This window comes from Aspergillus homomorphus (genome assembly GCF_003184865.1).
Source record: "Aspergillus homomorphus CBS 101889 unplaced genomic scaffold BO97scaffold_29, whole genome shotgun sequence".
NCBI classification, from domain to species: Eukaryota; Fungi; Ascomycota; class Eurotiomycetes; order Eurotiales; family Aspergillaceae; genus Aspergillus; species Aspergillus homomorphus.
This window is the reverse complement of record NW_020291915.1, coordinates 131,546-155,984: the sequence shown is the minus strand read 5'-3', so window position 1 is coordinate 155,984 and position 24,439 is coordinate 131,546. Positions and strand designations below refer to the sequence as shown.

Genomic DNA, 24,439 nt, shown 5'->3' with positions numbered 1-24,439 from the left:
CGGAAAGAACTTTTGATTCTTTTGTTTCCGCGCGGAGTCCCAGCACCACCACACCTCTCTCAACCTCCCTCAACCCGACGACCAACCCATACACGGAGACACACAGAGAGAGACAGCGACAGAAACCGAAAATGCCTCCCCGGCTTCAACTCCTGCCTCTCCAATGGCAGCGAGCCCTTACCTCGACGACGACGACCACTACCACCATAACCGCACCCGCACCCGGCAGCATCACCTCCAACCCGCTGGCCTTCTTCTTCGGCGTCGGCGGTGCTGGCTTCCAACAATCCCGCAACGCGCACATCCTGGCCTCGCTATCCGATACCCCGGGGGCATACCACAAGCGCATCCGCCGCGGTCGCGGTCCGGCCTCGGGGAAGGGAAAGACGTCCGGCCGCGGTCACAAGGGTCAGAAGCAGCACGGTAAGGTGCCGGCTGGGTTCAACGGAGGCACCACGCCGGATATTGTGGTGCATGGTGAGCGGGGGTTTGATAATGTGTATGTTCTCTTGGCTCCCTTGCTGGGAGGTGGTTCCAGTGAGATGGCGTGCTGTGGATGTGTCTCGCAGAGTCTGAGCTAGCTGCCTTTCCTCCAAAATACCACCCACCACCCAACCCACCCCAAAGAACAACCCACCCAAACAAAGCTAACTGGAATATAAATGAAGCCACTCAATCGACCTCGCCCCCATAAACCTCGACCGCATCCAAACCTGGATCGACCAGGGCCGCATCGACCCCAGCCGACCGATCACAATCCGCGAACTGTACCAATCCCGGTGCATCCACAAGACCAAAGAAGGCGTGAAGTTGCTCGCGCGGGGGGTCCCCAAGGACGCCAAAGGCGCGGTCCTTACCCCTTCCTCCCCTTCCCCCTCTACCTCCACCCCGGAGTCCTCTTCTACGGCAGGGACCGTGCTCAAACAACCCATCCACCTCGTCGTCTCGCGCGCCTCCACCGCCGCAATCGCAGCCGTAGAAGCAGCAGGCGGCTCCGTGACGACGCGCTTCTACACGCGGAGCGCGATCCTCCGCATCCTGAAGCGCGAGATGCACCCGTTTGTGTCGAGTGCGTGGACGGAACGGAGCGGGAGTCAGGGGTTGTTGGCTGCTGAGGGCATTGTTTCTGCTGATGGGGCTGGTGCTGCGCAAGGGCAAGGACAACTGGTCGAGAGCGAGATCATGCGCGCTATGGGGTATACCTACCGTTTGCCGGACCCCACTAAGCGTCGGGATATCGAATATTATCGTGATCCTGCTCACCGTGGGTATCTGAGTCACTTGCTGAAGCCGCTTGAGGGCCCGAGTTTGTTCTTCCGGTCGCCTGTTGAGCGGAAGTCTAGTGCTGGGGTTAAGAAGGAGAAGGTTCTGCCTGAGAATAGGCTTTGGTAGTTTTTTCTTACTGGTTGATTGGTTGGGGAATGGGAGAGGGCTGGTTTTGTTTGGTTGAGTATTTGTCTCGTGTATAAATATGTTTGTATGTATCTGGATATGCGATGTTCTTTTTCTGCTTATGAGCTGGGCTTCTGTCCTGTCGGGCCAGGGCTACTGGCGTAAGGTTGTGGCTCTAAGTCTACGGGGACATATTAGATGTGTAGTAGCCAGACATTCTACTGGCAAACATGCAATAAGTGGAGTCATTCTGGATTTCTGACAGACTGCCTTCCTCCACCATACTTTCCTCAGTAATCACGCGGCCACCCGGATATCGATACAAACACTGAGGAACCATAACGCCATGCAATCATCAACAAATTGTCTCAATGCACCAAACCAAGCATCCAGCCGAAAAACGAAAGAGGTATACCGAAATGCGCTCAAATCAAAAACGGAATATATCAGAACCCGCTGTCAACATAAAAGAGGGTATCATGGATGAAGAACTAGCACATAGCAGCGCTAGCCGTGGTCATCTAATAATCATAAGTATAGCGCCATCAACACGGCTTTTCTGCAGCCCTAGACCAAGGGACTGGCAGGTAGTGGAAAAAATTCCTCAAAGTTTCCAAAAAGACTCAGTGGGGCTGCCGTCGGCGTTCTGAGAGAACTCCCGCATCCACCGCGAGCATAGAACATCACGGATGGTCCAACGTTTATGGGGATCCATCTTCAAACATCCTTCAATCACCTCGAGTGCCTCCTCCCTTTCCTGTCGGGTTTGAGCATCCGTCCCTTCATCGCCAAGGACGGCCTGCTGGTTCCAGTTCCCATTAAGAATATTGTTTTGGATGCGGGGTGCGAACGGGTCCTGGAAGGGCCGGGAGCCAACAATAACAGTATACACGATGACTCCGAACGCCCAGAGATCAACTGAGGGGTGGATCACTCCATTGGTGGAGAGGAGCAGCTCTGGGGAAGCATACTCGAGGCTTCCCGCAACGCTTGTGCTGGATCCAGCCGGCCCGATATTCTTCGGAGGTGGACGATCCGCAACATTATCGTAAGGATCAGGCGAGGAGCCGTCGTTGTCCGTGTTCATCCACTCGGCCATGCCAAAGTCACAAAGGACCAGAGTGGCAATCGCGGTTCCATCCGGCGAGACGGTCGGATCCAGCAGACAATTCTCCAGCTTGATATCGCGGTGCACAACCCGAGCATCTTCATGCAGATATCGCAATGCACAGGCAAGCTGGTATGAATATTTCTTGGCCAGTTTGAGGTCCAAGCCGCCCCGGTTTTGGCGCACAAGGTCAAACAGAGTGCCGCCGATTGCGAGCTTCGTAAAGCAGAACGTAGCATAGTCGGTCTCGTAAACCGCGTCCAGGGTCAGGACGTTGGGGTGACTGAGATAGCGCCAGACTCGGACTTCGTGGTCGAACTCGGCTTGAACCTCATCGTTCTCCTTCTCACTCTTGCCCGAGACCTGTTTCTTGACGATTTTAACCGCAAGGTGCTTGGTCTTGCCATCCTCCTCGACCTTGTACGCTTCCTTCACGGTGCTGAACCCCCCAAAGCCGATCTGCTTCCCCAGGACATAATCAGTCCCGACCATCTGGCCTTCGTCATCGGGCTGCGGTGCAGGCTCCTCACCGCCCGTGCTCCACATCGAGAGGAACATGCTGGCAGGAGACTTGCCACTGGAAGCAGTCGATCTGCGCGATCGCTGACGGGTGGAAAGACGAAGGCCTCTTGCCTTGCTCCCGAAGGGGGTCACGGCACTGCCCGACCACGAGCTGCGGTCGTCAAGCGAGGCGAAGGCCTGGACGGGCGATGCCATGTAAATGGGCGACGAGAGCACTCTGGATCCTTCCGGCGGTGTCCGGACCTCATCGGTCACTGGAGACGCGGTCGATTGCGATGTGAGAGAGGTTGGGTGTTCGATCTCCGAGGCCATCGCGCTTTCCTCTTCTTCTGGAAAGCTACCGCGCGAAGAACCGGTGGGGATGGGCCGTTGGCGTCGCTGCCTTTCAGGACTGGAACTGAGTTCCGACTGCCGGTCGCTCTCGTCGGGCCCGTCTTCTTGACGTAGCGTGTTTCTCAAGCCAGAACTGCGCGACTGAAATTTCTGCGGGCGACCGGCGGCCAGAGGCTCTTCGAGAGGCAGGCAGCGACCCGAGTCCAGGGCCACGATAGGGTCAAAGCTTATAGAAGGGCGGCGCTCTTGCAGAAAGCTGTCCAGCGGCGATGCTTGCACGTCCTCTGGCTTGTGAGGATAGCTGACCTCTTCCTGCTGGGGCAGATCATGATGACGAGGAACGGAGATGGGGGGTGTCGCCGAGTGCAAGCCACTCAAGTCACTGCTGTCTTGATCAGTACCGCCACGGGGTGGGTGATAATCGTGAAAGATGTTTGTACGGTCGCCATCCGTCGCTCCTCCTCCGCCTTCAGCCTCACCCCGCCATCGGGGTCGAGGGGAATGTTGGAAAGACGTCTCAAGCTTTAACCCGGCCAGTGCGTTGTGGGGTCTTCCTGTCTGCGCCATGCCCTCCACGAGAGCGGGAAGTCTATATGAGCGAGAAGAGTGGAATACAAAGAGGAGGGGGGGGGAATATAGTTCTATCTCTAGATGAAAGAGAGAATAAGGTTGAAAGACGCATGAAAGATGAGGAAGAGGAAGAGAAAGAAGACGGGTAAGTATGGCGTTTAAAGGAGTTTAAAAAGTGATCTTATCGAGTGAGGAGGAGTGGGAGTAGTAGGAGTGGCCCGTGGTGGTGGTGGTGGTGTCAAAAGAGGAGAAGAGAGGAAAGTAAGAAGTACAGAGGGTACTTTATCGGAGGGTCCCGATCCGATAGGAGTGAGCTAAGCTCAAAAGGAAGAGAGAATAGAAGAAATGCCGTCTGTCCGGTCTCTTAGTAGTAACTAAAATAAGCCTACCCACGGCACTAAACGGTCGTCTAGCGTCACTGGGTGAGCTGATCTGGAAGGAAACGCAATCCTTCTGCAGGCCGGAGAGAAAATGGGGGTGGGGGTGGTGGTGAACCCAGCAGGTGTGGTGGACTTGAAAGAATGAAGAGAAAGAAAGACGGGAAAGAGACAGGAAATCGATGGGAGATCGGAAAAAGAAGGGACCAAATAGGCAAGAGAGTGGGAGTCAGAGTTCGGGTGATGACGGAGACCAAGTCCATTATGAGCATTGCCTGACAGTCAACTGGTCAGTGAGCACAGACTTTGAATGTAAGGTGACGGAAGCGATCAACCATTCACAGCCACTTCCATTCATGCTGGGCTGACGCTTGTCTGTCTTGGTCTTAGTGCCCGTTCATCGCTTTTCCCGGAGTCCTTATCACCTGAAGATATCGGCCCTGACCCTGAGCCCTGAGCCCTGTGGCTGTCGCCCCATCAGGCTAGACCTGGTCCCGCCACGGGATGGGTCATCCAGCGGTGGATAAGCGCGCGCAAGGGGCGCTTGTTTGAGGCACCTCCCCTTTTCTCTCGCATGCTCTCATCAAAGTGCCCGTCCGGGGAAACTCGTTGCGTTGCGTTGCCTTGCGCTGCGTTGGGCCTGCAACTTTGGTTTCCATCCCTCCCCTAATTTCCCTTCGTCCCAATCAACATCGGTGTTCGGGCTGTTGTTGTTTTCCCTTCCCTTCCCTTCCCTTCCCTTTCCTTGACTTTGTTTTTGCTTTGTGCTTGACCCGCTCTGGAAGTCGTTCCTTTTCGTCCTTGTTTGCCCGACGAACTCCTCCCTCCTCCCCTCCCCCTGGTACGGTACCCACCCCCGCCGTCAACGGTTGCTCCTCGTGGCCGTCGTCTTCGCTCTTTCGTGACCTGGAATAGCAATTCCATTCTTCTCTGTCATAACGCTTTCCCGGCTATCGGTCTTTCACTTTCCTTCCCTTCGAGCTGCACCGGGACGCTGCGCAGTACCAAGATACCTTCATCGCCTGGATTCAATGCCAATGTTCATGATTCCACAAGTCGTTCTTTCGCCTTAAAAATCCAACCCAATTTCCATCCCGACCAGTGGTTTCGCAACCACAAACATTCTCAAGATGACGAGACCTCGGATTGTGCGGGCCGGTATGTGCAACTAGTGGAAGTCAGATGGACTCCGCGCTGATCAGTAAATCTCCAATGATAGATACCATGGACCTTCAGGACCAGCATGCCCCTTCCGCCAAGGACCACTCCAAACAACCCATGAACTCTGCGGGCATTGCCCCCCACCAGGAACAAGCTCTCCGCCAGGCCGACCAGGACACCCAAGCTGAAATGATGCAAGGCCCGTGCACCCATGACGGCCACCCCAGTGACGATCGCGCCGATGGGATCGATATCTACGACGACGATGACGATGACGACGAGATCGAAGATATAGATCACCACCGCGACCTCGTGGGTGAATCGGAAGAAGGCGACCTGGCCGATGGAGAAAGTGACGACATGCTGGATGATGATATGATGGACAAGATCTCGAGTTCTCCATCCATTGACGATGGTATGTTGACCAGGCTGTGATGTTCGGTGCCGACCACCATTATGCAGCCCCCTGCCGTTTAGATTTCACTCGCGCGGGAGACTGACCTGAACCCCAGAGGATATCGACTTCGAATTCGTCTATGCGCTGCACAACTTCTTCGCGACCGTCGACGGACAGGCGAACGCATCCAAGGGCGATACCATGGTTCTTCTAGACGACAGCAACAGCTACTGGTGGCTCGTTCGGATTGTCAAGGACGGCAGCATTGGTAGGCCACTTGTCCGGTGTGGATATAATCGAAACTAACACTAAGCAGGGTATCTACCGGCGGAACATATTGAAACTCCGACCGAGAGACTGGCTAGATTGAACAAGCATCGGAATGTGGATGTGAGTGTCACAGTTCCCAAAGTCGTGCCACTTGCTGATAGAATGTCCACCAGCTTTCCGCAACCATGCTCGGAGACAATTCGGAAAAGTCGAAGAACCCACTGATGAGGGCGGTGCGCCGCAGAACAACCAGAAACGTCCAGTTCACCGCTCCAACATATATCGAAGCGTCTGATGTCGATTACTCCAGCGACGAGGACTTGGACGACGCGGCATCCTTCAACGATGAAGACGGCTCGCGAGCGGAGGCGGACGATTCGCACGATGGCCACAATGAAGACATCATCGTCCAGCCACTGAGAACAAAGTCGCAGCGAGACAAGGGAACCGAAGATGGCAGCGTCGATGAGACGGATGAGCCAGCTGGGAACAGTCCTGTCAAGCAACGTTCTAGCCAGGAGCTTCTTGAGCCTGACGGTGGGTGTCTCAATCTGTTCTCTGGGAGACTTGCTAACGGGATCCCAGCCGATAACAATGTGAGCCGGTCGCGAAATGGTACCGTTCGCAACACCGATTCCTTCTTCAGAGACGATACCGTGGAGACAAAGAAGATTTCCTTGACGCCCAACCTCCTCCGAGACGAAATCGGTAGTAGTGGTCTCTCTGGCGAGGCGAACGAAGTAGGTCATCTGCTGCCACCCCGCTGAATGCATATTAACCTATAACAGGGCCGCGGTAGCTTAGAGAACATCGACAAGACCCTCAGCGCGATTGATAAGAGTAGAGAGGATAAGAAGCGCAAAGACAAGAAGTCCGGAATGCTTAGTGGCCTTTTCAAAAGGAAGGACAAGAAGACCAAATCCCACGACGACGAGACGGAAGAGGCCGAGAAGAACTCGAACGAGTTTTCCCGCTCATCGCCTCAGCCGAAAACATCTCTGGAATCAGTCCCCTCGCCTGTTTCCCCTGAAGCTCGATCCCCCAAGCAGCTGGTGGCGCAGAGGCAGACCAGTAAGCTGCAGAAGCAGCCTCCGGTGGCCCTCTCTCCAATTAAGCAGGATTTCTCTCGTGAACAAGAGCCTACTAGCATCGACAAGAACATCAAGTCGGCGATGAGCACCAAACCGGACCAGACCATCCGACAAGTCACCTCTGAAGAAGCGGATGATATTCCGTCGTCACCGCCACTGGGTCCGTTTGATGATAGTCAGGAGATCATGATGTCTTCCGCTCGTGTGCCGAGCCCTGCGAAGAAGATGGTGCCGTCTCAACCTGAACCACAGGATCAAATCACATCACCCGTGGAGTCGCACGGCGACTGGCAGGATGCGTCTGAGAATGTAGCGTACTCGCAGCGTTCGGTAGCATCTCCTCCCCAGCGATTCCAACCGAGACAGCTGGATTATCAAAACCAGCGATTTGACTCTCCTGTCAGTGGCTCGATGGAAGAGCCCCCGATCTCGCCCATTGCACCCACCTTGGGGACGGATTTCTCCAATCCGGCGAGACACTCTATCGTGTCGGTCTCCCCTCCCATGTCTCCTGTCACCAGTCAGCGCGACAGTAGAGGCATCGATGTTCGTTCTTCCTCATTTAGCAATGTATCAGCGCCTACTCCTACTTGGAGTGATGCGAGCTTGCGATCATACCTGGACGATGAGAATGACATTCGCGATTTGTTCATCATCGTCCACGACAACTCTAATATTCCCCCTGCCGGTCCTGATCACCCCATCACCGGTTGTCTTTTCAAAGAAGAGAGCAAGCGGCTCCGGGAGATGAGTAGCCAGCTTGATTCCATGCTGGCTGAATGGGTCGGTCGAAGAGTGCGGGAGTCAGCTAGCAAGTAGCACCGATGCCTGGTCTCAGGCTTGATGCCTGTTGTGAGCGATTTCGGGTCTGGCTTGCAGAGACACCTAACTCACCCATAGGCCAGGAGCTTACCATGTGCTGGACGCATGGATATGGATTGTCTGGCACTGTTCTGTTGCCGCTCAATTGATTGTGCACCACGAAGGTGGTTTCGGAGCGGGCCGAGACCTAGAGGACCGCATCTTTTTGATTTCCTTTGTTTCGCATGCTGTTCGTGTCAGTCTCAGTAGTTCATGACTGACTGTTTGCTTCGTTCTTCTTTCCAGCCTACATGTATAAGGCTGCTGGGATACCCCGAACTGCAGGTGGTTTCTAACATCCTGTAGTTTCTTTTTTTGTTTAACCTTATGAAGAGATGTTCACTGGCATATTGTATTTGAATGGAAGTATTTGCATGATATCCGTATGCTTCATCAATGTGATCTGACTTGAACTCGTTGACTACCGAAGTCGAGAACTAAGCAGGCAGCGGGCAGCATCTCGTGAGGCCGGCAAGGCTGTCGCGCGGAAGGGTCAGCTGCCCTCCATGTCAGTGCCATGTCATGCCCGACCAGAGTTAATGATGCATAAGAATAAGAACCAGCACAATTCCATCGTACGCTGATCCACCTACAGCCAGCCTTACTGTCTCTCTCTTCACATTCAACTTCAACTTCAACCCGACAAGCAGACCGCTCATCATGTCCGACCCATACTCCCCACCCCCGCCGCCCCCGCTACCTGTATACGATTACAACTACGATTACAACGCCCACCCAGCATCAGCATACAACCAGCCCCCTCTACCACCAGCAACAGATCCAACCTACAGCTACCACGACATAAATCAGATCCCACGCTCCCACCCGGACAGCAACGAACCCTGGCCTGCTCCTCCAACCCAGTATCCAGATTATCCAGCTCAATACCCCGATCATGCCCCCGCACAATACCCAGATCAACCCCCCACCCCTCACAACCCAACCCCAAACCATCTAGGTCCCCCGCAATACGAACAGCTCCAGCGCCAGGGCAGTAATGCGGAGTACTAGTGAGTTTCTTCCTGCACTATCCCATCCAGCTTGCATGTCTGGATGTGTGAATTGAAGCGAAGCTAAACTGAAACTAATAATGGGACTAGCAATCAACACCCTGATGATACCCCCGAGCACCACCGTACTGCTGAGCAGGGGGCTGATGGTGATGGTGATGGCAACGACAACGAGGCTACAGACCGCGGCCTCGGCGGCGCGCTGCTCGGCGGCACGACGGGGTATCTTTTCGGTCGGAAGCAGAAGCATGGGTTCCTTGGGGCGGTGGGCGGGGCGCTATTGGGGAGTTTTGTGGAGGATCGGTTGAAGGGGAAGGGGAAGGAGAACGGTGAGGGGGAGGGGGAGGGGGAGAGTGGGAGTGGGAGTGGTTATGGTGCTGGGGGTACTGCTTATGGGGGGAGTGGATACAGTGGGAGTGGTTATGGTGCTGGGGGGAGTACTTATGGTGGTGCTGGGAGTACGTATGCTGGGAGCGGTACGCACGCAGGGGGCAGTGACGATGAGCGTGGCAGTCACTATAGTCATCGGAGTAGTAGTCATAGTCACCATAGTCACCACCATAGTCATCATCATGGGCATGAGCATGGGCATGGACATGGGCATCATCACCACCATCACCACCATCATCATCGGCATCGCCATCATCGGAGTCGGTCGAGGAGGAGCGTTTCTGGGTCTGGGTCTGCGGAGGGGTCTATGGAGGATTGAGTCTGGATGCTTATATCTCCAGTCAGAGGGTTGAGGTGCCTGGGAAGCTGAAAGAAAAGGGGGGTCCGGGGGAGAACCCCCGGAAACGCTTATTCTACTGATATAGAATTGAGGTGCTTGGGAAGCTGAAAGAAAAGGGGGGTCCGGGGGTTCTCCCCCGGGATGCTTTAGGAGAGAGGGAGGGGAATGAGGGGGATGAGGGGCAGTAGTTATTGATTGTGATTGTGTATGGGTTGAGGCCGATGACTTATACAATGATGAAGGATATGCTCATGGGTTGCGGGCGGTGCCTTGCAGCAGTTTCCATAGCGCCACTGCGACCCTGGCTCGGTGGCTGAATCAGAGCTGGGGATAGCCTCCTGTCAACCACACCAGTCAATCGCGAAAGGAGATTGTGGTAAACAATGCACACAACCCTTTTTATAAGTAGTAGAGTGGTTTACAGCTACGCATTGGGTTTAATCAATTGAGCCAGAATGACATCTCTCATCGGTGGCTTGGTCGTCTGGAGGCGCAGCTTATGTCCGGTTTCTCCACGTCTGTCAGGGCTGTTTTACTGAGTTGGTGGATTACGAGACAGCAAGCATACAGTCAGACAGTCTGAGAAGAAGCTGAGGAAAGCTCGTCTGCTGGCGGGATGACGTGGAGCTGAAGAAAGGTCCCTGTTGCCACCAGAAAGGGATAATCCATGCCATCATCGAGTACAGTACATAACCTGTCTTTATCTTGCACAGTGCACAATGCAACCGGGGCAAAGAATGAGGCAGTGAGAGTGCTTGGCGAGAACGAAAGCGTACAGTCATAGTAGGGCAGACAGTGGGTGCAGTGGGTCAAAAGATGCCGAAGAACGGGGCTCCGCATCCATGGGAATCCCCATCTTCTGCCTTGAGAAAGCCCGATCCGATCTGGGATAGAGTTGGTGAGCATGGATCATCCTGTCTGGGTCAGGTTGCTGGCAGGATGTTGGTGGATGAGAGAGGAAGGAGGGGGGAGGTTGTGGAGGAGAGAGAAAGAGATAGGAAGGGAGATACGAATAAAGAGGAGGGAAAGAGAGAGAGAGAGAATGACCCCGTCATTCATTCAATTCATTTATCCAAGATCGACAGTCAGCTGCATTATTGATTGGATTTAGTCAGGCAGGGACGGGTTCCGACTCTGGTCCGAGACACCAATCACAGGCTGACGATAGGCTCCCAAAAGGTTATCCGGACTCGTGACTCCATCCCCAATTGTGACTCTTTCCCTTCTCCGTTTGTCTCTCTCTCTATCAGCCATTGCATTCCTTCCCCATTCCCTCTTTCAGTCATTCATTCCCCTTTCCTCTCCTCCTCTTCCTCTCCTCCTCCCTCTCTCTCTCTTTTCTTTCCTTCCTTTCCCCTTCCCCTTCTCTTTCAAACTCTATCTCTTCTTTAGACAGACATCTTTGTCACTCATTCCTTGACTTAGTCTTTGCCCGCACCCCATAGAACTACAGCCCTATCTATCTCTCCTTATCACCCCATCTTATCATATCAATTCCCTCCTCCGACGGGCCCTCAACACAGCTGCCCAACCGACAGCTCCTCAAATAAAGACTCCCCCGGTCCCTTCAGTCGGTCCGGATTAGAGAACACCATCCCATTCAAACCATGCTGTCCCCCTTGATACAATATATCCAACCCGCGCTGCCCCAGCACTGCGAACCAACCTCTCCATTTCTCGCGGCCGTTTCCTCCTACCTTCACGTCTGCGTACCGACTCCGCTAGCCTTTCTATCCTCCCTCTTGGGCACTTTCAGCATAGTCTCGTGGCTATTCGCACAGCTCCCTCAGATCTATAAGAACATCCAACTCCAGTCAACCTCCGGGCTATCGCTGTTCTTTCTGGTCGAGTGGTGTCTAGGTGACGCGTGCAATCTCCTAGGCGCCTTGCTCACCCGACAGGCCGCCTGGCAAGTGATCGTAGCCGGTTACTACGTCTTTGTCGATGTCACGCTAGTCTTCCAGTACTTCTGGTACACAATCTATCGACGCGGACAAGACGGCTACGGCGTCCTGTCACACTCCCACTATGATAATGGAACCGGGGGCATTCTGGAGGGTGTCTCCTTCTCGGAGGACGACTCGATCCGCCATACACCGCATCCGGGAGGCATTCCCGTGTCGACCCCCAAAGACATGAAGGACCTCAAAGAGCCAACCATCGGCACTCCCAACGGGCAGTCCCCGTCCTACAGCAACGAGAAGTACAGCACCTCCCGCCGATCCATCATCCGCACCAGCAGCAGCGGGCCCAGTTTGCCTATCGGCTCACCGCGCACCCTCCTACTCGCATCCATGCTCTGTGCCGTCCTCGCCAATGCTGCCCCTACCGAGGTTGAAGCAGCAGCAACAACGTCAGGTCTCTCTCCGCACACCCTCGAAGTTCTCGGCCGAATCATCTCCTGGATGTCTACAGTCCTCTACCTCGGCTCGCGGCCGCCCCAGCTCTACAAGAACTACTGCCGGAAGAGCACCTCGGGCCTCTCTCCGCTGCTCTTCATGGCCGCCTTCAGCGGTAACTTCTTCTACTCAGCCTCTCTGCTCACCAACCCCAACGCCTGGTACGACTTCCCCGCGCACGGCGGCGGCGGCTGGGCAGACGCCGACGGCAACAACCGCGCCGAGTGGGTCAGCCGGGCCATCCCCTTCTTCTTCGGTGCGTTCGGCGTCCTCGCCTTCGACGGCACCATGGGCGTGCAGTTCTTGATGTACGGATCCCGTGACGACGAGTCCATCATGGAGGTCGAGGACCCTAAGGATGGTCGCAGTCACTGGACCCGCGTTCGCGGCTGGATGAGGGGCTGGATCCCCTCCGTGTCCTCCTCGGCCGTCGTCACGCCGCGCAACCCCGAGAATCAGGCTCTCCTCCATCAGCATGACTGCGAGAGATACGGGACTGTTTGAGATATAACGTTACTCAAACCTCCCTCTGCCTTGTTCGTCGTTCCATTACACAGCCCCCTCCGTATATCCCGGCAAGCTTTAGTCTCGGGACCTTCTTGCATATCAGCTGGACATGATCATCACACGATTTTATGCCTACACCATATCACACATACCCCATTTGTCAGCTTGGTTGTCGTGCCATCGGCTTTTCAGGATTAGTTCTTCGGGTTTTTATTCGGCTTATTTTTCTTTTTTTATTTTCTGGTTACCTCGCGCAACCTACCAGCCTCAGACCATATACTACGATTTCATTTTAGCGGCGTTATTTGTTTGGGATTTTTGGTTTGCGGCATATTTACACGGGGTTCATGGCATTGCGGTCTTTTACGATCTTTTGAACTGGGGTCTATTCCCTTCTTCTACTGCATAGAGGTTTTCACGATTGGCGTGTTTCACATTTTCCAGACAGATTCATCTTCTTTCGCGAACGATATTAGCCTGCTCTATACATCATACATCATACATTATACATTATACATTATACATTATACCCGCTGTGAGACAGACAGGATGGAAGAGGCAATTTATCTCCATGGTTCAAGGTATCTTAGTGGCTAGTTACCTATACTCTACTACTTAGATCTAGATCCCTCAACGAGGAATTCGAGATAAAGATAGAATGATATGACACATCATGTTCGAACAAGATCCATTATGCCTTGGGCAAGAAAGGCCATTCTTCGTACCGACCTTCATTATCTCCGTCACCCGAAAGGCTATGAAACAAATCAAATCTTTAAGATCAATCAATCATTCAATTAATAATTCACCCACCCACTCACTGTATTACATCCCACCCAGAGTTCCCTCTCCCCATCAAAAAAAAGAACAAGCACCAATCTGCGCTCCCGATTCCCCTTCGCTCATCATCATTCTCATTAGTTTTATAAAACATAGATAGGTAGGTAGGTAGGTACAGTTCACCCCACCCCCTCCCTCCCGCCCTCCCTTCCCTTCCCTGCGCTGTGATCGAATATGTAGACAGTTCGGAGGCATAGAAAAATAGAAAAGCCATCGATCACTCGCTCAGGGCCGGCGCTCTTGTCCTTGGGCTGGACGAGAGGTGGACGGAGTTAGCAAGAACAGCGTCCAACAAATCAGGAGGGAGAAAGAGGGGGCGAGGCAAGACAAGGTCAACAGGTAGAATTTGGGGAAGAGACGAATTTGTGAAAGAGACGTTGAAATCATGTACACAACCAAGGGTTCCGTGCAATAATGGAAGGGCAAAAGAAGAACACGAAGAAGAAGAAAGAGCACAAGGGAAATGCAATATATCCGGATCCATGAGCGCACGATGAAACCCCGTTCATTTCATGGAACCCTTTTTTCTTGTCTGTGCATAAGAAAGGAGCCAGATAAGGGGGAAAAGAACATAAGTGCGACATTTGTAGGTTTGGCTAATGATACACAGTTAGGGGGTTTGAAGAGACTGCCTCAGATCGACCAGCGACATGCGGCATTTAATGACCGGCAGCAAAGCAGAGGACCGGTGGTGGGAAAAAATGTACCTGAAGAACTCTGAACGTATATGCAACAGCAACCGGTTTCATATTGACTGACAGATTCGAGTTTCCAGACCAGTCAGCAGCCTAAGACAGACACGGTAGCTCCCCCAGGCAAGAGAAAGGGAATGATGATTTAAAACAGAGGCGATTTGACATCTTGTACACCCCGTCTGATAACATCCTCAATCGGCCACCTGGGAGGCACAACCCTGGGAGTCCGCTTGCGATGCCATGCCTTCTCCATCTCGGGAGGGGGAGTCAGCTCCTCATTTGCCGGCAGAGCACCACCCGCAATGCCCGTGGAAAACTTGAGTTGCAGAACATTGCCGATCTCATCACAGGCTGTCAAAATGCGATCAAGGTCTTCCTTAGTGTGCGCCGCAGACACACAGAAACGAGCACGAGACGAGACCAACGGTGTGGCTGGATAGCCCACAACAACCACCGAGATCTTCCGCTTCAACATCTCATGAGAGAAGGCAGGCATCTTGGCAGGGTTAAAGAGGAGTACAGGGATAATCGGCGAGTCGTCGTGGCCATACACTATAAAGCCAAGACGCTTCAGCCCCAGGCGCAGATACCGAGAGTTGAAGGCCAAGCGCTGTAGTCGCTCCTCGCCCTGACCAGGGACGACTTCGCCCTGGATCAGTCGCAGAGCTGACATGATCTGAGCCAGAACGGCTGGAGCGGGTGCCTCTCCATAGAAGACGCCGGAGTTCGTGGCTCGCAGCTTATCAATCATGCTCTTATCCGCAGCAATGTAGCCACCGTTGGCACCGAAGGACTTGGTGAGCGTGCCCATAAGAACATCTACCTCCTCGGTATCGATATTGAAATAATCACAGACTCCACGACCTCGGGGCCCGACGGCACCGATGGAGTGCGCCTCATCAATGAACAGATTGTACTTGTAGCGTCTCTTCAACGCAATCAAGCCAGGAAGGTTGCACATCGATCCCTCCATGGAGTAGAGACCTTCCACCACAACCAAAATCTTCTTCCATGGGCGATGGGTACGTGGCTGTCCTTGACTGATCGCCTCACGTAGTTTTGCCTCGAGATCCCGCATGTCGTTGTGCTTAAACATAGCGATGGAAGCGCCCGAGAGACGGGCACCGAAACGGATTGATGCATGGTTCAGCTCGTCCGAGATAATCAAGCAGCCCTTGTTGACGAGAGCCGGAAAGATATTCGCATTTGTTCCGAAACCCATCGAGAAAACCATGGAGGCTTCTTTACCCACAAATTTGGCGACCAAATCTTCACACTCGACATGGAGATCTTGCGTACCAGTTTCAGCGCGAGTGCTTGGCGAAACAATTCCGTACTTTCTAAGCGTATCCTCGGCGATGTCGGCACAGGGACCTTCTGATTGGGCGAAACCCAAGTAGTTGTACGAGCTCAGGTTCAGTGTGTCGGTGGTCGTTCCAGTCAGATAAAAGTGTCTGTTGTGGTCGTCTGTGGCCCGGTCAATCAGCGTAATGTACCGTCCGGGCACTCCGGTCACTGGCCGTTCAAAACAGTCGTTGATACGCAGCTTGAGGCGGCGCACGTAAAAATTGTCAAAATCGCTGTTGAGGGCTCCATAACCATTCCGGGCCTTCAGATGACGGTAATTCTCTTCGCGGAACCGTTTACCGAAGAAGTCGCGCACGTGTCCGAACGCAATGAGGATGAGATAACTGATATAGGTCGTCAGAAGATAATAATAGGGCGGCTCGTCCATTATAGGCTCCGGGAAAGGACCGCCAGGATGTCGGCTGGAATAGCGGTGACTGTGATGGCCGATTGGTCCGAATTGGGCATGCTGCTTGGCCAGCCGACGAGCCTCTTCCGGCGACGGGGGCTGGAATAACGTGGTTGGAGGCTCATCCATGTTGGGGTTTCCCGCGGTTGCCGTAGAGAGAGATATCGTAGGAAGCGACAGAGAGGCTGAGCTGATCGGTGGTGCGACCGTATTAGGGTGAGAAGTCCCACTGACCGACTGGACAGCGGCCTGCGCAGTCTGAGACTCGGCCCTGGACTTGGGAGAGGTAGAGAATAGTTGACTTAGGCGACTAGGCTTCGCAGTGGGCGCCTTGATGGCAATGCCGCCCTTGGCAGAAGCGGAGGAAGAAAAGGGAGCGTTGGAAGGATCGTTGGTAAGAGAAGGACCGGCAGCTCGACGAGGCATCGCAAGGAAGCAGCCGGACAGAAACACGGAGGATCGTGCGGTTTCAATAGGAGGAACAGCGCAGACGGCTGGAGACGGCAAGAACCACCTGGTCGACAACACTGTCAACTCTTCGACTAAAGGCAAGGACTACTCCTTCGACTTCTGTTGCCCGAACTCCTTGGTATGTTCACTTGGTACAAGTGACCAACGGCGATCGTACGACGTCCACCTAAATGGCCTTTGCGGGCTTGGTCAGTAACTTGGGCAATGAAAAGTGGCGCGAAGTGGTCAGACAAGCAGAAAGCGCGCAGCGCAAGCAAATGTACGGGGTTAGAGTAGAAGAAATTAAAAGGAGAAGCAGCCATGAGAAAAAGGAGAGTGAATCGAGAAGTGGGCTGCGGAGAATCTGAGATGATCAGTCACGTACGTACCTTTTGCACGTGGAGCGACAATGGCAGGAGGCGGAGCCCTGCAGCGAATAACTGGCTTACGAATCCCCAAAACCAGAAGAGCTTCCACGAAGACAGGACGACAGATAGGAAGGGAGTGCCGATGAAGATGAGGGGCGAAAGAGAAGACGGGGTGTAAAAAGTAGTGGGAGGTGGTGGTGGTGGTGGTGGTGGTGGTGTCAGCGGAAGAAGAGGAGAAGAGAGGAGAGGAGAGAAGGTGGGAACACACTGTAGTTAGTACTCTGTAGTGACTAGTCGAGTCGAACAACTCGGGAGGGACTCGTTCCTGAAAAAAGGTCGAGAGCTGATTGATTTGTGCAGCAGAACCCACGGTCACATCAAACCATTACCAATGATATTAATGAGGAACTAATGAGAATAAACAGAATAAGCGTTGCATCTTCCCAGCACGCCCCGATGGGTCTTTTTCGGTCCTTTTGGGTCATTGAGGGTCTTTCTTTTTTCTTCTCACCTTTTTTTTCCTTTACAAGAAGTAGTAAGCGGATGTCACGGAACGGTAACTTAAGACCCTCACTGGGGGTTTCGGTGTCTGGAAAGCGGGTAATGCTTTGGTAATGTTCTGGTCATCTAACTATCACTTTACTAGCCCTGTCTATCTTTTCTTTTTTTTTTTTCCTTTTTCTTAGTATTCTTATTTCTCTTCCCTTTTCGGCTGTGAGAGATTAAAGAAAGGGGCAACGCAAGGTGGTTGACTCGATGAACCTGAACTACATTGAAACTGCCAATCTGCACTGTTGTTGCTTGTATATTCTTCAATTCAGTGCACAGATGGATTTCACCGCTACTTGAAACTGGGAAGAAGCATTCCTCACTTGGAACCTCTTGGAGCCTTGAAACATTGACTCGAACTCACTGTAGACGATGTAGTCTAAGACTAATGCACGATTGTTTCTGCCTCAGGCCAATTTTGCATTAACTTCCACAGTCAAATGACTTTACATCCTGAACTGTCCTCCCTGATTACTTGCGCATCTCCCTAGATTGAGCTTGCATTCGCAGCCCAGCACATGCAGAGCCATTCAATGCCTGCTTAGAAAACTTGTAGTCCACCTATCCTGGTGACCGGGTCTCTCTCTGCCCTTTGTTTAAGTCTGTTTACTTCCCCGCTGTTATCCGCTCTGTTCCGCCCCCGTTCCGCCCCGGAATGCCCCGTAGACATGCTCCAGTCTATAAGTATAGACCCTGCAATTGAGGCCACGGAGAACCCTGTCAATAGTCCAGCTCAATTGTCTTCTTTTGCCGGCACTTTCTGGGTGGTGATTTGAGTTGAACTGACAGGCAGCAACCAAGTATTGACTGGCACGGAAAGCACTTCTGACCCTCGCTCGGTTCCTGACAGCCAAATTTCCCGATATTTGAGTCTCTGTTCCTGTCAAGACCAACAATACGAACGTCACACGATCTTCTGTCGACAGCAGGATACACGATAGACAACTCCATGGCCACCAACGGAGTAGGTTCTAAGGAGTTATGGAGACACTCTTCTCCTCAGACCACCCAAATCTATGACTTCATCAAGACTGTCAACAAGAAGCACGCCTTGTCTATCGAGTCCTACAATGATCTTTGGGAATGGAGCATAGCCGAGCCTGCCAAATTCTGGGAGGATGTCTGGCACTACACTTCAATCGTGGCTCATAAGCCTTACGAGCGCGTGAGTACATCAGTTAACGTGGCTTAGGTTTAAATCACGGGAATCTTCACAGACAGAACATCGCTAACCAGGTCACAGGCGCTGAGTTCAGAACAGCTTCTCTTTCCCCGGCCTAAGTTCTTCGAGGGGAGTAGACTCAACTTTGCCGAGAATCTACTCTACCCTTCCGCGTCCCCGGACGAGGATTCGGTGGCGGTCATTGCCGCCACCGAGTCGGATCGTGAATACGTGTCCTGGAAAGAGCTGCGAGACCGGGTCAGGAGATGCGCCAACTCTTTAAAAGAGGCAGGCTTGCAGACTGGGGACCGTGTCGCAGGTTTCCTGGGAAATCATACGAACACCGTCGTTGCAATGCTCGCCACTGCCTCGGTTGGCGCCTTCTGGACAGGTATTTCTCCAGACACCGGAGTGCATGCGGTGCTGGAACGCCTGAAGCAGATCGAACCGAAGATCCTGTTTGCCGACAATGCATCGCTGTATAATGGAAAAGTGCACGGAGCGGATACCAAGTTGCGTCAGATCGTTCCAGGTCTGCCCAATCTTGAGCTTCTGGTTGTGTTTGACACCGTCAAATCTTACGAATTCAAGCTGGAAGAAGTGGCGCCGCTGCAGGGCAAGGTTACTTCCTACAGCTCTTTCCTTGCGACTGCCAGAATCCCTTCAGCTCCTCTCGAGTTTGCAAGCTTGGAGCCAGATCATCCAGTCTACATCTTATACTCCTCCGGTACCACCGGAGCACCGAAGCCGATTGTACATGGTGCTCTAGGAACGCTCCTCCAACATAAGAAAGAGCACGTTCTTCACTGCGATATACGTCCTGGAGACCGAGTCTTCTATTTCACAACCACCACCTGGATGATGTGGCATTGGCTGGTTTCTGGCTTGGCCAGCGGAGCCACCATCGTTCTCTACGATGGCTCACCGTTCCGACCATTTGACTCCGAAGGCGGATGCGGGGAGATGGCCATGCCACGCTTGATAGATGAACTACAGATTGCGCACTTTGGCACATCTGCCAAGTATCTCTCCATCTTGGAGCAGGCATCACTGAGCCCGACAAAGCACCCCCATCGGCCGGTCAGCCTCGAGACTCTAAAGGCCATATACAGCACGGGCTCACCGTTGGCTCCGTCCACTTTCGAATATGTCTACTCATCTATTAAGGCAGATATTATGCTGGGGTCGATCACCGGAGGTACCGATATCCTATCACTCTTCTGTGGCAGTTGCCCGATTCTTCCCGTCCACAAAGGCGAGATCCAATGCCGGTGCTTGGGCATGGCCGTCTCGGTCTACGACTATGCCGGCAGCGACATCAGCACCTCGGGCGAACCAGGCGACCTTGTCTGCACCCGGCCTTTCCCCGCCCAGCCCGTGATGTTCTGGCCCCCGGGTCCTGTCGGGGCGGAGAAATATCGCAAAAGCTATTTTGACGTGTTCGGTCCGTCCATTTGGCATCACGGCGACTTCGTGCGCCTGAATCCTCAAACGGGGGGAGTGGTTATGCTAGGCCGCAGTGACGGTGTGCTGAAACCGGCTGGGGTCCGATTCGGCAGTGCGGAAATCTACAATGTTCTGCTTAAACATTTTGCAGACGAGGTCGAGGACTCTCTCTGCATCGGACGAAGGCGTGATGGTATTGACACCGACGAAACGGTTGTCCTGTTTGTCAAGTTGCCGCCGACATATGGGGCCATGGATGTCATACCATTGGATCTTGCGGCTCGCATCCAGGCAACCATCCGCAAGGAGCTCAGTCCTCGGCATGTACCAGCGATTGTGGCCATATGTCCCGAGATCCCGGTGACATCTAATGGTAAGAAAGTCGAGAATGCCGTGAAACAGATCTTGTGTGGGTTGAACATCAAGATCGGTGCCAGTGTTGCGAATGCCTCGTGCCTTGACTGGTACCGCACCTGGGCTACGGCGCATCCCTAGTCGCGAGGACGCATCCGTAGAGTAATATGATTTGTTGGAGGTATTTAAACTCAAAGAAAGGGTAGCGAACTAGACTTCATTATGAGTTAATTATCATATGTTTGAATCCTTGTCCATTACTACGTACGATAATATGCTCGGTAAATCCGAAGTGATATATCGCGGCTCGATCTAGATCTGGCGCATTATTAACAGCTTACGTGTTCAGGTTTTGCTTTTGCCACATATTCAACAGTCCTTCAACACGGAAGAAGCAAGTCTGTCCGCCAGACAGCTCGAAACCATATCAATCGCCAGAATTAGTTGATTCATTCTTTCTTGTTCTATTGTCGCTGATTCCACTTATCTTGGTCAATCAGCTTCTGCTTGCCGCTTAGATAAGCCATCCCGGCTCGGAGCCCAAATCCTTGCGCCGGCCGGCCGTGACGAAAGCATCTCTGGAAGAGCAGACTGCACAAAAGCCAGGCAACAAACAGGTTGACCTAAACATCACTATTGGAACATTCACATTACGCACACTCAACGATGCGTCGCTCTGTGTTGCGGGCTGTCGACTCCGCAAAGCCGCTGGCTCGCGTGCCTCAATCCGCTGCGGCGAGAAGCTTTTCTACTGCCAAAGATGGATCCAAGGTATGCCGAGCGCGCAGTTTGAGATCATGCTTCGTTGATTGCCCAAATCGCTGACTTACTGGGCATCTTGCTCAATTCACAGGATCCTGCAGAACTAGATCGAATTTCTACCTTGCCAAACGGAATCCGCGTCGCTACCGAATCCCTGCCAGGCCCTTTCGCTGGAGTTGGTGTCTATGTCGATGCTGGATCCCGCTACGAAGATGAAAGTCTGCGCGGAGTGAGCCACATCATGGATCGGTTGGCTTTCAAGTCCACCAAGTCACACTCGGCCGATGAGATGTTGGAAGCTCTTGAGAACCTTGGCGGAAACATTCAATGTGCCTCATCCCGTGAGTCGCTGATGTACCAGTCGGCCAGCTTTAACTCGGCCGTTCCCTCCACGCTCGGACTTCTGGCGGAGACTATCCGCGACCCTCTTATCACGGAGGAGGAAGTGGTCCAGCAGCTGGCTACGGCCGAGTATGAGATTGGCGAGATCTGGTCCAAGCCCGACCTCATCCTGCCGGAGCTGGTGCACACGGCGGCCTACTCCAACAACACTCTGGGAAACCCCTTGCTCTGCCCGGCGGAGAGACTAGGCGAGATCAACAAGTCCGTCGTGGACAAGTACCGACAGACGTTCTTCAATCCGGAGCGAATGGTGGTTGCCTTTGCCGGGGTGGAGCATAACGTGGCGCTTGAGCTCACGAAGCAGTACTTCGGTGATATGAAGTCAAACAGGCCGGCGCTCTCGGGAACCGGCGTCGAGACTACCTTGTCTCAGTCCGAATCGGCTTTGCAGGAAGGACAGGTGCCTACAGTCCCTCAATTCACGCCATCTTCGACGGTATCTACCACACCTCCCACCACCAAGTCGGGGATCCTTTCGAAACTCCCCTTCTTGAAGAACCTCTCCATGTCAGGCTCGCAGAACGGTTCCGCGTCGCCACTTGATCCGTCGCTGCTGCAGTCGACTACGCTAGACTTGACCCGGCCTTCGCATTACACTGGTGGCTTCCTCTCCTTGCCTCCCATCCCCCCGCCCGCCAACCCCATGTTGCCTCGACTGAGCTACATCCACCTTGCCTTCGAGGCCCTCCCTATCTCCAACCCCGACATCTATGCTCTCGCCACCCTCCAGACCCTCCTCGGCGGTGGTGGATCCTTCTCCGCCGGAGGCCCCGGAAAGGGCATGTATTCCCGTCTCTACACCAACGTGCTGAACCAACACGGATGGGTGGAGAGCTGTGTTGCATTCAACCACAGTTACACGGACAGTGGCATCTTTGGCATCTCCGCGTCCTGCAGTCCCACCCGCACGACCGAGATGCTGGAGGTGATGTGCCGTGAGCTGCAGGCTCTGACCTTGGACAACGGTTACTCCGCTCTCCAGCCCCAGGAGGTCGAGCGTGCGAAGAACCAGCTCCGTTCCTCGCTCCTCATGAACCTGGAGTCGCGTATGGTGGAGCTGGAGGATCTCGGACGCCAGGTCCAGGTCCACGGCCGGAAGGTTAGCGTCAAGGAGATGTGCCGGCACATTGAGCGCTTGACGGTGAAGGACCTGCGTCGGGTTGCCAGAAAGGTCTTTGGCGGTCTCGTGCAGAACCCGGGTAAGGGCACCGGAAAGCCCACTGTTGTCCTGCAGGAAGGCGAGCTCGAGGGTTACAAGCTCCGTCCCTTCCCTTGGGGAGAGATTCAGGACCGGATAGCCAGGTGGCAGTTGGGAAGACGGTAGATTGAAGGATGAACGACCGATTGAGGTTCCTAGTTTAGCGAACCTCAAAGAAAGAATAGCATCCTCAGGACTCCTATTGTCTGGATGTAAGTTGGGATAGAGCAGGCCTTTCACAGATTCTTCACTCTATGTAATTAGATATAGCCTTCAATCAATGTGTACTATAGACACAACTTTCTCCTTTCCCTAAACCTGCAGTAAAAGAATTGTAAAGGCTCAACGTGAAAATTGACATGGCTAATTTATAACTACTGTAACTAGTTGGCAGTGCCGGATGAATAACCTTGGCTCAGCTCCTTACCGCTTTGAGGATCGTTTCCGCCCGGGAAAAAAGTTGGAACGGAAGTTCGAAGCCGGCGGCCGCCTTCAATCTCCGTTCTGTTCCTCCATCCAACTTCCTACTACAACTTACTCACCTCACCTATCGTCTCGACCCTCGCGCCCACTCTTTCTATCGCAACCCGAATCAACACCGCCAAACCCCTCCCTACCGACACAATGGTCAAGCTCACCGAAGTCGAGGACGAGCACTTCGCCCAGGAGAAGCCCCAGCCCAGCAAGCACAACGTCCTTCTTGCCTCGGATGACGAAGAAGAGGACGATGACTACACTGACACCGGTACGTCGAGCCTTTGAGTACTGCTTCCGGGTGGTCCACACTATCATCACACGATTCCTCCCTCCAAGAGCAAGCACTGTCAATCCGTTCACCATCCATACATCTGTTCGCGACCATTCACTTCGCGGCCACGCCCTCCCCCAGCTCAACACTACCACACTCATCCATCCATCCATCCCCCAAGCAAAATACCCCCCGAAACCCGCCATCAAACCCAATCAACAAAATCCCAACAAGGAAAAAAGGAAAAACAACTAACCAGGAACCCAGAATCCGAAATCTCCACCGAGTCCTACGACGAGGTCGAGAGCGAGTCCCTGTACGACCGCATCTACGCCCTGAAGGACATGGTGCCGCCATCGGCGCGCCGCTCGCTCACCTCCACCGTCAACACCGTCACCTCCTTCACAAAGTCCAGCGTGCAGTTCAGCGGCAAGGCGCTGTGGATCCTCAGCACCAGCGCCTTCCTGCTCGGTGTGCCCTGGGCCCTGGCCTACGCCGAGGAGGAGCAGTACATCCAGATGGAGCGCGAGCAGGGCATGATCAAGGGTGCTAATGAGGTATGTACCTTTTCCCCCTCCTCGTATTCCGTGTTGTGCAGTTGTTCTGGTCTGGTTGTGTTCGGCTCGGGGAAAAGTCTTCCTCGCGCGCGCCGACCGAGCGAGATATTCTCAGATGGCCCGCGTAAAACGACAGCTGACATTCTTGCTTCCTTGCTAGATGCTCACCCCCGGCGCCGCTCCTGCCGAGCAGCAAGCCCAGCCCACTCTGTAAATGACAAACAAATCCAATCAAAAACTTTTGCTCCGTCGGGTAAAAAAAAAAAGGGTGCCGCAAAGGCGGAGAGTTGCAGCAGGTTTTGAGGACGTTCGCTAGCATTCATTGTATTATCACCACCGGAAACGCTTTCCTTCTTCCTCGGTTCACGACTTGAAGCCACCTCAAGTGATGGCGATGGTTGGGGGTTGAACTCTACAGTCCACC

The 24,439-nt window shown here is 53.6% G+C and overlaps 10 protein-coding genes across 10 annotated transcripts; 7 read left to right on the top strand and 3 right to left on the bottom strand.

The window, feature by feature from the left end:
• Positions 1–38: 38 nt before the first annotated feature.
• BO97DRAFT_471724 (mitochondrial 54S ribosomal protein uL15m) lies at positions 39–1,513 on the top strand. The gene is made up of 2 exons (XM_025700063.1): positions 39–499; positions 669–1,513. The coding sequence occupies exons 1-2, from the start codon at positions 132–134 to the stop codon at positions 1,390–1,392; spliced, it is 1,092 nt and encodes a 363-aa protein (XP_025549608.1). The 5' UTR covers positions 39–131; the 3' UTR covers positions 1,393–1,513.
• A 351-nt stretch (positions 1,514–1,864) lies between these two features.
• On the bottom strand, positions 1,865–4,203 carry BO97DRAFT_126193 (kinase-like protein). Its single transcript, XM_025690007.1, has one exon. The coding sequence runs from the start codon at positions 3,920–3,922 to the stop codon at positions 1,997–1,999; it is 1,926 nt and encodes a 641-aa protein (XP_025549607.1). The 5' UTR covers positions 3,923–4,203; the 3' UTR covers positions 1,865–1,996.
• A 970-nt stretch (positions 4,204–5,173) lies between these two features.
• Positions 5,174–8,040, top strand: BO97DRAFT_444658 (uncharacterized protein; the record flags this gene model as incomplete). The annotated part of the gene is made up of 7 exons (XM_025698478.1): positions 5,174–5,460; positions 5,522–5,878; positions 5,976–6,128; positions 6,177–6,250; positions 6,304–6,667; positions 6,716–6,870; positions 6,919–8,040. Exons 1-7 carry the CDS (start codon positions 5,433–5,435, stop codon positions 8,038–8,040), a joined length of 2,253 nt encoding a protein of 750 aa, XP_025549606.1. The 5' UTR covers positions 5,174–5,432.
• A 1,397-nt stretch (positions 8,041–9,437) lies between these two features.
• BO97DRAFT_406935 (uncharacterized protein) lies at positions 9,438–9,973 on the top strand. Its single transcript, XM_025695536.1, has one exon. It carries the CDS (start codon positions 9,485–9,487, stop codon positions 9,833–9,835), a length of 351 nt encoding a protein of 116 aa, XP_025549605.1. The 5' UTR covers positions 9,438–9,484; the 3' UTR covers positions 9,836–9,973.
• Positions 9,974–11,429: 1,456 nt separating this feature from the next.
• Positions 11,430–12,725, top strand: BO97DRAFT_415983 (PQ-loop repeat-containing protein; the record flags this gene model as incomplete). Its single annotated transcript, XM_025696417.1, has 1 exon — positions 11,430–12,725. One exon carries the CDS (start codon positions 11,430–11,432, stop codon positions 12,723–12,725), a length of 1,296 nt encoding a protein of 431 aa, XP_025549604.1.
• Positions 12,726–13,703: 978 nt separating this feature from the next.
• BO97DRAFT_126160 (uncharacterized protein) lies at positions 13,704–14,228 on the bottom strand. The gene has a single exon (XM_025690006.1). The coding sequence runs from the start codon at positions 14,050–14,052 to the stop codon at positions 13,786–13,788; it is 267 nt and encodes an 88-aa protein (XP_025549603.1). The 5' UTR covers positions 14,053–14,228; the 3' UTR covers positions 13,704–13,785.
• Positions 14,229–14,405: 177 nt separating this feature from the next.
• Positions 14,406–16,445, bottom strand: lcb2 (putative serine palmitoyltransferase 2; the record flags this gene model as incomplete). The annotated part of the gene is made up of 1 exon (XM_025691919.1): positions 14,406–16,445. One exon carries the CDS (start codon positions 16,443–16,445, stop codon positions 14,406–14,408), a length of 2,040 nt encoding a protein of 679 aa, XP_025549602.1.
• A 1,672-nt stretch (positions 16,446–18,117) lies between these two features.
• On the top strand, positions 18,118–20,559 carry BO97DRAFT_394198 (acetoacetate--CoA ligase family protein). Its single transcript, XM_025693965.1, has 2 exons — positions 18,118–18,551; positions 18,630–20,559. The coding sequence occupies exons 1-2, from the start codon at positions 18,336–18,338 to the stop codon at positions 20,487–20,489; spliced, it is 2,076 nt and encodes a 691-aa protein (XP_025549601.1). The 5' UTR covers positions 18,118–18,335; the 3' UTR covers positions 20,490–20,559.
• A 195-nt stretch (positions 20,560–20,754) lies between these two features.
• Positions 20,755–22,981, top strand: BO97DRAFT_444653 (mitochondrial-processing protease subunit alpha). Its single transcript, XM_025698477.1, has 2 exons — positions 20,755–21,119; positions 21,202–22,981. Exons 1-2 carry the CDS (start codon positions 21,015–21,017, stop codon positions 22,834–22,836), a joined length of 1,740 nt encoding a protein of 579 aa, XP_025549600.1. The 5' UTR covers positions 20,755–21,014; the 3' UTR covers positions 22,837–22,981.
• Positions 22,982–23,334: 353 nt separating this feature from the next.
• BO97DRAFT_436049 (mitochondrial import receptor subunit TOM22) lies at positions 23,335–24,229 on the top strand (the record flags this gene model as incomplete). The annotated part of the gene is made up of 3 exons (XM_025697763.1): positions 23,335–23,455; positions 23,726–24,015; positions 24,176–24,229. 3 exons carry the CDS (start codon positions 23,335–23,337, stop codon positions 24,227–24,229), a joined length of 465 nt encoding a protein of 154 aa, XP_025549599.1.
• Between the last annotated feature and the right edge of the window lie 210 nt (positions 24,230–24,439).

Excerpts from the sequence above, each read along its gene's own strand:
- BO97DRAFT_471724 (XM_025700063.1), top strand. The coding sequence starts at position 132 with ATGCCTCCCCGGCTTCAACTCCTGCCTCTCCAATGGCAGCGAGCCCTT. Across the intron at positions 500-668 it reads GAGCGGGGGTTTGATAATGT|CCACTCAATCGACCTCGCCC; the intron begins GTATGTTCTCTT and ends ATATAAATGAAG.
- BO97DRAFT_126193 (XM_025690007.1), bottom strand. The coding sequence starts at position 3,922 with ATGGCGCAGACAGGAAGACCCCACAACGCACTGGCCGGGTTAAAGCTT.
- BO97DRAFT_406935 (XM_025695536.1), top strand. The coding sequence starts at position 9,485 with ATGGGGGGAGTGGATACAGTGGGAGTGGTTATGGTGCTGGGGGGAGTA.
- BO97DRAFT_126160 (XM_025690006.1), bottom strand. The coding sequence starts at position 14,052 with ATGGATCCGGATATATTGCATTTCCCTTGTGCTCTTTCTTCTTCTTCG.
- BO97DRAFT_394198 (XM_025693965.1), top strand. The coding sequence starts at position 18,336 with ATGGCCACCAACGGAGTAGGTTCTAAGGAGTTATGGAGACACTCTTCT. Across the intron at positions 18,552-18,629 it reads CTCATAAGCCTTACGAGCGC|GCGCTGAGTTCAGAACAGCT; the intron begins GTGAGTACATCA and ends ACCAGGTCACAG.
- BO97DRAFT_444653 (XM_025698477.1), top strand. The coding sequence starts at position 21,015 with ATGCGTCGCTCTGTGTTGCGGGCTGTCGACTCCGCAAAGCCGCTGGCT. Across the intron at positions 21,120-21,201 it reads CTGCCAAAGATGGATCCAAG|GATCCTGCAGAACTAGATCG; the intron begins GTATGCCGAGCG and ends CTCAATTCACAG.